Source organism: Passer domesticus, chromosome 19 (genome assembly GCF_036417665.1).
Source record: "Passer domesticus isolate bPasDom1 chromosome 19, bPasDom1.hap1, whole genome shotgun sequence".
NCBI lineage: Eukaryota > Metazoa > Chordata > Aves > Passeriformes > Passeridae > Passer > Passer domesticus.
The window spans coordinates 7,721,008-7,734,517 of NC_087492.1; the positions used below are offsets into that span (position 1 = coordinate 7,721,008).

The following is a 13,510-nucleotide window of genomic DNA, read 5'->3' on the forward strand; positions in this document are numbered from 1 at the left end:
GTACCCCTTTCTCCAGGAGGTACCCCAAGTCTTGTTTCAGTCTCTGCTTTTGTAATGGATTTCAGAGAGCTAAGTGCTTACAGCATGGCCTTTCCAGGTAAAGACACTTAAAGGGAAAAGCAGTAATCACACCTTGAATGTATCCTCTGCTAATGGGATTTTTCTGTCTTTCTGAAAGGGAATAACTGAGTCAACTCAGAAATTATTTCTGAGTTGTAACAAAACCAGATGGATTGAAGAGTCATCCCAAAATCCTTCAATGGGAAATGAATTGTCCTTCCAGGGATGCCACCAGTGGCACATTAGTTATCAATTAACAGTACTGGGAAGAGAGGGAAACACAGGAGTCTGGCTCAGGGTAGGCAGATGAGGGAAGCTGAACAGTTTAAGACGTTTGGCTCTATCTGTTCACAGATGCACTTTAAGTACTTCCTTTGTTAATTTGAAGGTGTTGGCCTCTAGTTTGTTTTCTAATCCACTTCTGAATTATTATTCCACAGTAGTGTTGTTAGAGCAGACATGGTCTTCAGGGAAGTGAAACAGAGCATTTGATAGTTTAACCTCATGTGCTGCTTCTTATAGGATGCTTTTAAATCTAACCTTGGCATAAGCTCATGCCAGAAGCAGCATAAGGCTGGTTTTGGACTGTTATTCCAAGGGGATGTAAAGAAACAAAATATAAACTACAATGTCAGACCTGATGGTGCTGGAGGAACTGAGCTGCACATTACCAGACCTGCCCAGGGGTACTTTTAAAGATGTTTTTCCCTCTGGCTGTTCAGCAGTTTCAGGCTTTGTTTAAGGATCAGGACTGTGTCTCTTAGACTCCTTGCAAACACAGACTCAAATGGCACCACAACTGATTCAAGTCTCAATCCTTTCAATGTAGATAAATAGGCAGCGTGAAGTTTTTGTTCAGGTCTTTGTGCAAACACTTTCAAACAGATCAGAGAGATAAGTGAGCATTCTCAGACCCTAATGGATCCCATAGGAGCCTTTCCCCAGAACTAGGCTTCTGTACTTTCCTACTCCTGTCAGCTGAACTGTGCTTGGATTTCGTTTTGGCCATTCTCTTTTATTCCAGTTGCAGGTTTGTTTCAACTTCAGTTTACAATACATGAACATTCTAAACACAATTCCCTGAATGCTTCAATCAACTAATGTCACCTTGGAACTTGCCTCTCTTGAACAAATGTCTGAGATTATTCTGCCAAGTGACAATCTATAATGTCACTATCAAGCTATAGTCAGTGATGGATCAGAATCCTGAAGAACTTGCAGGGAGAGTACAAATTTTCTTAAAGTTTGTTATCTTGCATAGCAATACCTTTTTTTTTTCTTATAGAATTATTGAGTTCTTCCTAATCAGCCAGAAAGAAATTAAGTGGATGTTCTGTAGTTTAAAGGAACAGATCATGTCCCAGCTGGTTACTTTGCTTTGCAGTTAGAAAAAGTTCAGGAGAATGTACAGAACTTGCCATGTAGCACTCTAAAATATTCAGAAGCACTTGTGCTTAGAATACATTGATCCTGTCCCTGCTTGCCTTCAGAGAATTACAATGCAGTGGCACCACTGATCTTGGGCAGGAGACTTGCTTTGTCATTGGGGGGGTCTCACTGGGACAGAGACAAAAGCACACATGCAAGTCCCTTTGGAAGCTGAATCTTCTAAACTATTCAGACATGTTCTTTTAAAACATGAACTTGTGGTTCCTGAAGAACACATTTGCATTTGCAGACACACAACGCTGAATGGTATTGGAAACTCTGTGTTCAGAAAATGCTGGACCTGGCAGTAGTTACCTATTCAGTATTCTTTGAACTCTTCTGGGAAGTGGTAGGTGTTTCCCGTAGTCAGAGAAGTGACTCATCTCAGCTGTGCTAACCAGAGGGTTATAATTTAGATGTGTATCATTCCACGTGCTAGGATCTCTTCCAAGGCAGCAGATTGTGATACAGGGTTACTCCATCTGTGTTTCAGGGATGACTGGGTAGATTGATTCACAGGGTAACCATGATGACTGTCTCCTCTAAATCCCAGCATGTCCAAGCTAGATCATATTGAGCAGAGCCCTCCCTGAGCCTGGGTGCACAACACCTGCTCTGTAAATGGGAAAATATCATCTCCAGGGGATACAGGCACCATTGCAAAGCCATAGCTTCAGCTGGGGCTTGGGATTACCTCCATTTAGAAGGAGTGGGAGGGTCACATCAAGTGGAATAAAAGTCAACTTCCCTATTAAAGACTCCTCTGAAACCACAGGTACAAGCTAACACCATTTATTTTTCCACAGTACAGTTTTACTATGCTCAGCTGAATCCTTTGCTTTGTCACCAGCCTAATATTTGGAGGCATCACCATTGGGACAGGAATCCTGGGTATTATTGCTGGGGCAGAAGCTGCAAGACGTTTAAGGAAGATAAACAACAAAGCTGATCCTCTGATCTGTGCCACAAGCATGTTCATTTCTGCACTCTGCCTCTACATAGCTCTGATGGTGGCCCAGACAAACATCCTTTCCACTTTTGTAAGTGACAATTAGCAAAATGTCTTTTGGCATCCTGGGGAGAATGGGAGGCGGGGAGAGGCTTTTGCAGAACTCTCTGCAGTCTTCTGGAACATTAAGAGGTTTCAGTGACTTGTGGCAAGGTATCCAGGTAAGCTGTGGGCTCTGATGCTCTCATAGCTGAGGTCTGTCCTGTGAGAGCCACACTGGGCAATCCTTGGTACAGTATAAAGGGCAGGCAGAGCACAAAAACTGGGCCTGAGGTCCTGCAGAGTGCCCACACTGAAGAAGAAAATAGTAACTATGCATTTAGCTGCGTTGAAACATGTCCCTTATGCAAAAATGTAGTTAAAGCAAGTCTCAATCTTATGTTAATTTTAATGCTTTGTGCCTAATTTAGTATTCTTATTTATTTTTGCTCTCTTAATACTTAAAGGTTGGTGTAGTTGGGACTGCACAATACACACTGTTCTAGCTAAGAATAATTTAGCCCTCACCTTCAAAGCCCCAGATCACTAGCTGATCTTCAAAGTCAAGCTTTTGGCAATACAAACTGAAGTATAAATCATTTAAATTCCATTCTCCGCAAAAGGGAAAACAGAAACTTACTAGGAATGACAAAAAATCCCTGTAAGAGGGAACTGAATGTAAACCCTATTTCAACTGTAATCTGGTAACAGCTGGGGAAAGACTCCTGTGCATTTTTTCTGTGACTCCACAGCCAAAATCACCATGATTAACATGTAAGTAAAGTAAATTACAGTAATCAACAGTTCTCTGCAAAAGGGCACTTTTGCATGTTTTTTGCTTCTAAGAATAATGCTTGTTCAAAGAGGTTTTCCTTCTGACTCCTCAGGAATGTGTATTCCTGTGGAAAAACACCTTTACACCAAGAGAAAACACAAGTGGATTGGCCTGTCTGAGTGTGTGTACACAAAGCAAAATGTGAAATGTGAAGATTATTCTGGGTCCAATAGTGGGAATCTGAGTGCCCAGGAGAATTACCCATTGTCTTTTTCTGCTTCTCAGACTCCCACAAGCTCTACTCATAGTGTGATCCTCAGGGGATTTTTTGTCATTAAAGGTAGAGAACAGCAGTTAAATTTTCCAGTCTGTGTTAGATGAGTGAATCAATGTATTTGGTTGGAACTAAGAAAACATAGCTGTTATTAGAATCATAGATCACAGAATCATAGAATCAGGGTTTGGGGTTGGAAGGGACCTTAAAACTCATCAAGTTCCACTCCCCTGCCATGGGCAGGGACACCTTCCACTAGACCAGGTCTCTCCAAGCCCTGTCCAACTTTGCCTTGAACACTTGCAGGGATGGGGCAGCCACAGCTGCTCTGGGCACCCTGTGCCAGGGCCTCACCACTCTCAGAGGGAAGAATTTCTTCCTTATATCTAATAATATATTAATTATAATATCTATATCTAAAGCATTGTGAAGGAAAAGATGTCTGGATAATGTTCTATACTAAGTATATCAGTGCTTCAAGGAACTTTTTCCCCCAAACTGGCTTGGAGAAGAAAACAAATGAACAGAACAGACAAGAGCCACAGGATGTATGGATATCCTAGGTCTATTATCTATATTTATTACCTACAGGATATCTATAGGTATCCTGGGTATTCTAGGTCTAGTTCTCCTTAGGAGAATGTAAGCTACCCCTCCAAAAACATCTGAGTTTGTCACTGTGCCTTTCCTAGGCTGTGTTTGCATCAACCAGGGACGACATCTTGACAAAGGCCTTACCAAACACAGTGCTGGCACCTGTTGTAACAATGTGCCATCAGTCTGATTAGTACATAAGAATATTGTGCCAGGTACCATGAGACTTTGTGGCTTGTGTTTCTGAAGAGATTCTGCTTTCTAGCACTGCTCCACCTCAATGGTGTAACTTTAATCCTTTAATCCTTTTCCTCCTTTAAGTCTCGCTTAGTCTGGGCAGGCTGCTCCAGTTTGTGTCCAGGGCTGGCTGAAAGGGTTAATATTTTCTGAGGCCACAGCTAAAAGAACTGTTCAGTGCCCTACCCCTTTTCCTCATGGCTGGGTCTCCATCTGTGATGGATTAGGGATTTCCCACAGGACAGCAAGGTTTTGAGACTGCCTGTTCCTTGGAGTCCATTCCATTTTGGAAGTTCTCTCTCTGAAGGAGCCCTTAAGAGTACTGGTACTGGCCCAGAGGTGTTCACTTGGCTTCATTTGCATCCCTGTGCACTTTGTAAACCTGTGCTGAATGTTTTGCTTCCATGGATCTTGCTTTTCTCTTTATGGGTTCAGTAGTTCATAGCAGTTAATTTGGGAGGCTGGTATACATTTCCTATTTTGGCTCTTCTGCTGAGGATTTGTGACCCAAACACCTTCTTTGATTCTTTTTCCCACCTTTAAGGTGAAGTTAGTGTTTGTAAGCATAGACAGAGGTGTTTAATTTAGAAGTAATGGGTATGTAGGACAACTCTTACACAGATAAGCACAGTCAGTGAGCCTGCCTCATCTTCACAATATAGAAGGGCAATGCAGAGTACAGCATAGCATGGCATAGCATAGTATAGTATAGTACAGTCACTGCTTTTTTTCTGTTTTGCAGATTTTTATTGCATTTGGAGAACTGTTTTTGTCTGTAAACTGGGCTGTTGTGACAGACATACTGCTGGTAAGTGCTCATGAAACTGTTTCCTTATTTCAAGGTTTTGACAATGTAATATTGTTCCTAAGCCTGCATCTTGGTGGCTTTCTGGGGACAGATGAACAGACTCCTAGAGAGAATCCCCTTGTTGGTATCAGGCTTGGAATCACTGCCACAATGCACTGCTGGGCAAGGATACCAGTGGCAACCAGGGTGTGGTGGTGCAGTAGATCAAGTTATAATCCCAGGAAGATGTCCTGATTTGGGTGGAACTCATGCACGTGGTACTCTCTAGTGCTGTCTGTGCCCATAGTATTTTGGGCTTCTGTACAGCTCTGTGTTGTCAGATATCTGCTAGAAAATGGCCTGCTCCAGAAACAAGGTAATTTTGTGTCTATAATCAGGTTTTCTATTTATTTTCCAAATGTTTGAAAGGATGATCCCAGTGAGGCAAAGTTGACAGTCCATGAACTGTTAGCAAGTTCCCTTAGTCCAGAACACAGTGCAGATGAATTCCAGCTCTTGCAAGTCCAACTCTTAAGTGTGCTACACTGCCAGAGTATCAGGCCAGCAGTGACGCTCAAGGGGCTCTTGGGAATTCCAGGACTGACCTCACAAGCCAAGGAATAGCAGTGCATGATTTCATTTGGATTCTGTCATCAACAATTTCATTAGAGTGATGTGAAAAGCACACATCTTGTAGCACAGTTTGTCTAGACTGTGATAAGCAGCTTCTTTTTATAATTTCAAAGGTTTACATAGTTAGTAATTTTACTTGAGTTTTTACTCAAAATAAAAATTTGGCAACCTTTCATTTAGGTTGTAGCTCCACAGTCACTAATAGATGTCTGTGTAAACCCTGGGGCAGATACTATGACTGCTGAACTACACATATCATTATAGTCTTATCAAGTAGTTTATATGACTTTTTTAAAAATAATCCATAATATGAACAAGTTGAATATGGTTTATCAGTGCAATAAGCAAAGAAATGCTCATATCTGATAGACTGCAGGAAGCTGATTTAAATACCAAAGTTATTTATATGATTGACAATTCTTTTCTTGCTACCTATGGGCATAAGACAAAATATTTAAATTTACACTACCCTTTTCTATGAGGAATAGATCACCCAAGGGACCAAAACTCTACTTTGGGATTCCTGTGCTGAGAAACTGTGGATGTGATGGTAACCCTAATATTTCAAGCAGGAAGCTCCCTGTGAGACAGGGACTGTTCAGACAAGTGTGGTACAGGCACAATGCTGCTGCAGGTGGCACTGAAAGTGGGGGAATTGTAAAGCCATCAGGACAAGTGAGAGAAGGCACAAAGTTAAGGGACAGCAGAACAGAGATCTTTGACTGTTTCTTCCCAAGCAAAAGACACGTGAGTGTTTCCCATTTCATGTAATAGTGTTTCATTCTAAGGGAGCTGAAATCTATTTGCAGATTGCTGCTGCAAACTTCATGGTCATTATAAATCTTTCATTTGAGAACCATAGTGAGTGCATTCATATGTAGCACAACATGCAGTGATTCACAACAGCAGTTCACAAGAAGGACAGGAAAAAAAACCTTGCAGCCTGTGGCTCCAGTGGAGCACAGGTCACTGGCCCTTGCTATCACAGAACTGGCAGTTTACCCCTGAGGTCACTGCACTGTGGTCTGAGTTGCTCAGATATACAAATTCCTTGGTATCTCTACTGGCTAACTGAACCCAAGTAATGGACAAGCTGAGCAGAGATTAAAGTATTCCTATTACAGTGTAAAAAGGATGAAAAAGTATATTGCCAAATGCTGAGCACTCTCTAGTGACCAAAGGGAGCAGCTGTGGAGCACTGCAGAACTCTCCTTCCACTGCCTGACCTTGCCTTGATGTGGGTCTGTTTATCTTTGTATTTCATAGCTGGAGAGCCTCTCTTTACATTCTGATTGAGATGAAGGAATGGAACTAACATTTCATGGGTCTTCAGCAGAGTCCTGCTGACACTGACTGTGCATTATGTTCTCTTTCACGGTGCTGCTCTCTACATGTCAGTTTGCTGCATCTGGAATTTTAATAAAATAGTAAATAATGCAGTCAGCATTAGTCAATTGGCTGCTTGCTTAAAATCTCAGCCAGCAGCCAGGAGGGTTTTGATTCTTATTTGACTCTCACAGAATGGTCAGAAATAATTATCCTATGAGAAAAGAGCTGAAGCCTTGCAGCAGTGAACAGGTGCAGAAAAACTATCACTAGTCCAGACAGTTTTACTTATGTTCTTTTTCAGTTTATTTTGAAATAATTGGGCTTTTTTTTGCACCAGAAGCAAATATAAATACCATTGCCATTCTTTTTACATGAGTTGAGGCACCAACTTTTTTAAGTTTCTCAATTTACTTTTCTTTGGACTCCTATATCTGCATTTTAATTCTGTCCTCTGTCACTGTTAAAGAGGAAAGTGACATGACTGAGTTAGATAATGGTGATACATGGTGAGGAGAGTGAGGCAGATGGTTGCTGTCAGCTCTTTCTTTCAATTCCTTCCTGAATCCAAACAGAACTTTTGTTCAGTTCTGTCACTCCAATCTCAGCTTTCTGAGGGAATGCTGCATCACATTGCAGGAGATCTGTGGGGAGCACCATTGTCATATCCTGGATCCATCTAGATCTAGAAGAGGAGGAAGTTCTTGTCTCCCAGCAGACCAACATCCCTGACTTCCATTTCTTTTAGAATATTGTGGGATTAATTAGCAGCAATATTGTATCAACTGGGAACAGCTGGGGAGGTGAAAAGTTTGGCACAACAGAGGTGTTCTCTGGGAGCAGACATCAAGTTTATTACCACAAATGTGCTTTGGGTTGGATCTCTTGAAATCTAAATGCTACTAATTGTTTTATCAGAAAAGGATGGAATTGAGCTGAATTTGTAGATGTCTCTCATTCAGTGACAATCTTACTTGGGACTTGTGTTTCATCCTGTTGAAACCCCATGAGTACCCCATGAGTTCAGTCTATTACTGCTCTTATACTGACTGAAGGGTGCCACAGATAACAGCAGTAATTTCTCTTTCTGCCTTGTTTCCTATATGAACTGGTAGGATTTCTGATAATGTAGCTGGATTTGCTAATGCATGTTCTTACTTTGCCATGAAAATTACTTTTCTTTCTTCCCACATGGCACTGCTAGCCAGACAATGTAGCTAGGAATTCATTTCTCCTGCGACCTGTGGAGCTGAAGATGCTGACAAAAAAGATGCTGACTGAATGATAAGGACTTCCTCCCTTTGTGGCTGGTGCATCAAGAGGCATTGCATGTAGCCACCTTAGTGCCTCCTATTCAGTGTAAACACAAAGGTATCTGCTGAACCACTACAGTCCTAATGTGCAAGTGGAGAAGTGCTGTGGCTGCCCTGCTGGTTTACTGGGAGGCTCTTCTTGGAATGCTCCTTATGAAACATGTTTGCCACCTGTGAGATTATGGAACTCTGTCTTTTAGGTTTTTGGCAGCTAATAGTGTAGGAGATGCTGGAACTGGAGGGGTTTAGGAAGGCTACCAAGATGTCCCTGTCTTTGGAAGTGCCCTGGGATGTACAGAAGTGTTCACCAGCCTGTGTGTTCCATCTGCTTTTTTAGCTGACAGCTCTGTGGCAGAAGGGTCTCTGAAACCTCCAGAGGCAGCACGAGGGATCTGCAAACTGTACCTGTTTGGGGCACCTGTTTCTGTCCAGACACCTGGGCTGGATCTTTGAGGAGTGTGCAGGATGTCACCCCACTCCTGCCAAGGTGTCACCCCCACTCCTGCCAAGGTGTGGGGTCCTGGGCAGTCACTGTGGCCAGGCAGGGCCCCTTGGCTTCTTCAGAGTCGCTGTGGGAAGGTGTCTTTTGTTTCTTCTTTTCCTAGTGAATCCCACAGTGCCCTGAGCTCTTGAGTGCAGTTTCTCTTGTGCAGAAGAACCTGAATAATAGCACAGGCAGAGTTTGTATGAGCCCTGAAACTACAGAAAACACCCCATCCCTCTCTCAGTTTTGTTCCATCTCTTGTAGTTACAGATATGGGATATTAAATAAAGGTAGTAAGGAAGTAATGCAAGGCACTGGAAGAGCCAAAGTACATTTAGCTTTTCTCATGCTTTCAATGCCCATGATATATTAAGTGCATAAGAATATTTGATTTGCATTTCTCAAACACAACCTGTCATGATCCATAAAGGAAATTTGAGTCTAGGGCAGATGACATGAAAACCTCAGAGAGCCATGGGCTGACAGTCTCCAATCTAGGACAGTCTGTCATTGCCAGGTCTGCTTCCCAAGCTCAGAGTTTCCTATTGTGGTTTTTTGTCTCTGTACAAGTGAGCCTCTTCACAAAGTGTGCATGCTCATCATCCAGGTAGGTTCTGAGAGAAAAAAAGTGGGTAGACTGCACACCCTCAGTCTAGGCCATAGTGTGCTTTGGCCTCAGTGGGAAGGAGCTGTTGGATTGGCACCCATGGGTGACAAGGATTTCAGAAGAGCCAATCTCACCTAGCTCTGCTCCTACATTGCCTGGGGACTGGATGCAGTGTTGTGGCAACATGACATCACACTGGTTTTCTGTAACTCTGGAGAGACCTCCAAAGCATCCTGGTTTAATATTTATTATTATTGAAGCACTCTACCTAAACATTCCTAATGAAAAAGAAATGTTTTATCCATGCTGAGAGATACCTGCTTTGGAGGGACTGGGAATGGAGTGGGTTATGCATTAGCTGCACATGTGCAAAGGAAGGAAGGAGGTTGTCTGTTCTAATCCAGCTGCTCAGAGCTCTCTTGCTGGGTGCAGAAATGCTGGTTTAAGAGTGATTTGTGTATCCAAGGTGGAGTCCAAGTGCCTAAGAGGGGCACTGCCAGTGTTCTCTGGTTCTTTATGAAACTGTATGTGGTAAGCAGGACCAAAACTCTAAATTAAAAGTGAGAGCAGGGTCTTTTTTAGTTTTAAACCCAGCTTAACATGTATATTAATGTTTTCTTGAAGGCAGTGATAGAGCCATAGTATAGATCATACACCTTGAGTCTGTCCCTTGGTAAAACACCAATCATTCTATTAATTAGTGTGTGAGACATACTTAATGACACTTAGGTGAGTTTCAAGAAAACCCCCCCAAACTGTGGAATAGAGGACTGAGAAAATATTAAGCATTTTGTTTCTGATGTGAGCAAGTGGTTGGAAAACAGATATGAAGGTTTGAAATTGCTTCTGTAGCATGCTGACTGTGAATGCTTTTTGCATAAATGTACTATTAAAAGGCTTCTTCAGGCAGAGCTAATCCTCAGTAGCACAGGCAAAGAGCTCTTATTACCCCCAAATGACTATATTTTATTTGACAAAATAGTTCTAATCTACATGATGCTTTGCCATGTTCTGGATGTGCACCACATCTTCTCCAACTCGTTATTTAAACTGTGTGCACTGAAAAACAAAATCAGTGTGAGGTGTTACTGCAGTACCTTGTGTCTCAGGTGCTTCCACTGACAGGCAATACCATCAAAACATCACCAGCCACTTTCTGGTTGGGCAGGTTGGGTCCTCACCTTCAGTCGTCAAGGGCCTGCAAGGGCTCAGCTAACATGTTTTACAGCTCCTCCAGGTTCCACTTTCCCTCAGCAGCCTAGACCAGGCCTGCTGACACAGGTCATGAGATATTTTTCTGAGAGACTGTCAGTGCTCAATCCGTATTAGCAAATCATTGTGACTGCAAGGGATACTGCCAGGAGGCTTCTATTGGTTGTATGACCAAATGGATCTGTACAAGCTGCTTTGAGCTGTGTATGGACACGTGAGTCACAGTTTAGCTAATCTATTGTTATTTTCTCCTGTATATTCCTTTCTTGAGTGTTTTTTTCCTCAGCAAAACATGCAGTGTACCCTTTTGCTCAGAATAACTTTTCTGTCTCCAAAGTTCTAAAGTGTTTGAATATGAAATTTGTCTTACAAAGTTGTAAACAGTGTTTGAATATGAAATACATCAAAGTTGCACTGTCAGAGTCTCTGGGATATTGTGGAAGCAGCTGGGCACTCCTGAAGTTCTCGGGGTTGATGTTCCCCTCCTGTGGCTGTGCTCTGTTTCAGTACGTGGTGACGCCGCGGCGACAGTCCACAGCCATCGCCCTGCAGATCTTGGTGAGCCATTTGCTGGGAGATGCAGGCAGCCCGTACCTCATCGGGGCTGTAAGTGAAATCTCTCCTTACTCAATTTTCCTTGGGGTAAAACTTCTAGGAAATGATAACACTCACAGAATCTTAGGCACTCTTTGGTCCAAAACCAGAAATTACTCAAATTGCTGGCCCTGTGTCTAGGTCACAGAGACATTTTTCTAAATGTTTTTACCTGCATGCAGCACTTGGTCCTGTGACACTGCTTGTAGGTGTGAGTAGTTCTATGCAGTGTGTAGAAATTTACAGACTCATACATTTTTAGAGGCTTACATTTTTGCAGAGACAGTGTCATAGGATGTAAGCACTTTCTGCTAAGTTTGTGAGTTTCATGGAAATTATTTCAATGTGTTAAAACCCAAGACTTAGTTCAAATCTTGAAGTTTGAAATCTTGCAATTAGTCAATGGTGTCTTGAAAATTCAGAACAAAAGTGGAGCAATGGTTCTCTTTAGATATTACTTGACCTTTAAAGCTCTGGTCTCAAATCACCTTAACCCTGAATTCCCACATCCCTAGACCTGCTTTCCCTGCCCTTCCTACATTTCCTTGATCTTAGGTGCTTCTGTGCAAATCAGCCTCATACTGTTTTCTCCATGCAATTCATTAATTTTAGTTCCAGTGTAGTTCCGTCAGTCTCATTTCCTTCCTCCATTTATTTTAAGACACAGTAGGTAACAAAGCACACATTTTGAGTTTTCTGCTTTACTTGACATGGGAGATTGAGTCTTTGTTGTTGATTTAAAGTTTAGTTTTTATGAAAGTTTATTTAAAGAAGTTCACCCCCTGTTTACAGTGTCAGGATTAGACAATGCCCAAGTGAGCTGTGCCTGCAGAGTGGCTGCTGGCCCAGCCACACAGGAGGTTCCCCTTGGCCTCAGCTGGGTGAAACCCAGAGTCTCAACTGTACAATCTGTCTGGCAGAGAAGAGAGCCTCTCTCCCTGAGGGATTACCCTCTCCCTGGGTACTGGGTTTGCAAACTTTGGGAGCAGACTCATCCCTGTCTGCCTCTTTTATTCTTTTCAAGGCCCACACTGTAAAGAGTCTGTTTAAAGCAGGAGGGATGGAGGTGTTGTTCCAGGTTAATGCCAGCCTTGTTCCCTCCCCAGATCTCCAATGCTATCCAGGTCAGGAACACCCCCTCGCTGCAGTGGAGTTTCCGGAGCATGCAGTACAGCTTTGTCACCTGTGCCTTTGTTGGGGTCTTTGGAGGAGGATTTTTCCTCCTGACATCTTTCTACGTCGAGGAAGATCGGAAAGAAGCACAGAGGCTCTGAGGTGTCCGTGTTGATAACTTTGAACCCTGGATGTGGTGGCCTGTTTGACAGCAGCCACGGGATTGTCTCTGTAACATGAAACCATGTTAATGTCTGCCTTATGGTAATGCCACATCAGTCTCTATAAAAAAGATAAGGACAAAATCCCAGTGAAGTCCCAGATTAAACAAACCTTCCACATTGAACAAAGCAGACCACAGAGCTCACAAGCAAAATGCTGTTAGTACAAAATGCTGCAGTATGTGGAAATAACATCCCTTACTGTGGTGCACCCCTGCAGGCTTCATGGAGCACGAGGTTCCTTTTCTGTAGCCCTTTAGAACCAGTCCTATCTCTCTGTAGTACTTCTCCCTCTTCCCTAAAATAAATCATGTTCAAAGTATAAAATATTTAGAAAAAAACCTTTTGAATTGGACGAAGCCCTGTCCTCAAGCACCTGGGTTCTTGCAGCCCCCTTCTGCTCAGACTTGGTTTTCCAGGACATGAACATTTCCAGCAATGAACTGTCCCTCAAAGGAAGATGAACTCCAGGGAGAAATTTTCAGAGAAGAACAGAACGTCCCCCCTTTTTTCTTTCCTTTTTGCTTAATGAGATACAGCTGGGGAAAAGGCCAAATCACAATTCCTCCATATGGCACAAAATCCTGCATACTGAATTTTTGGATGCTTTTGACTACGAGTCAAAAATTGCTCATGCATTGGCATATGGCAACTCTCCTCCCCCATCCATAACCAGGCCCTTGTCCTCTGTGGGCTGGGGAGCTCCAGAGGGTGTTTTACAGAGCTGTCACCAGCATGACTGCTGACCTCAACAAGGCAGAGCTTTTGAGGCACAACATCTCCTGGAGATTAGGGAGGCCTGTGAGTTCTCAGCAGGATGAGATTTGCCTGTAGAATTCAGAAAATGTAAGTAGTAAAAAGAGT

The 13,510-nt window shown here is 42.7% G+C and overlaps 1 protein-coding gene across 5 annotated transcripts in view; it reads left to right on the forward strand.

Annotated features, from left to right (window-relative positions):
- LOC135283744 (protein spinster homolog 3-like) overlaps positions 1 to 13,276 on the forward strand; it is a 29,325-nt gene extending 16,049 nt beyond the window's left edge. For 3 of the 5 annotated variants that reach the window (XM_064394813.1, XM_064394814.1, XM_064394817.1), the window contains 4 exons: positions 2,339 to 2,528; positions 5,099 to 5,164; positions 11,226 to 11,324; positions 12,419 to 13,276. In XM_064394813.1, the coding sequence (XP_064250883.1) occupies positions 2,339 to 2,528; positions 5,099 to 5,164; positions 11,226 to 11,324; positions 12,419 to 12,586 (523 nt within the window). In that variant the 3' untranslated portion in view covers positions 12,587 to 13,276. Of the gene's footprint in view, positions 1 to 2,338; positions 2,529 to 5,098; positions 5,165 to 6,348; positions 6,436 to 8,306; positions 10,389 to 11,225; positions 11,325 to 12,418 lie in introns of those variants that run through there. The other 2 variants (XM_064394815.1, XM_064394816.1) reach the window with 2 other exon arrangements.
- The last annotated feature ends 234 nt before the right edge of the window (positions 13,277 to 13,510 follow it).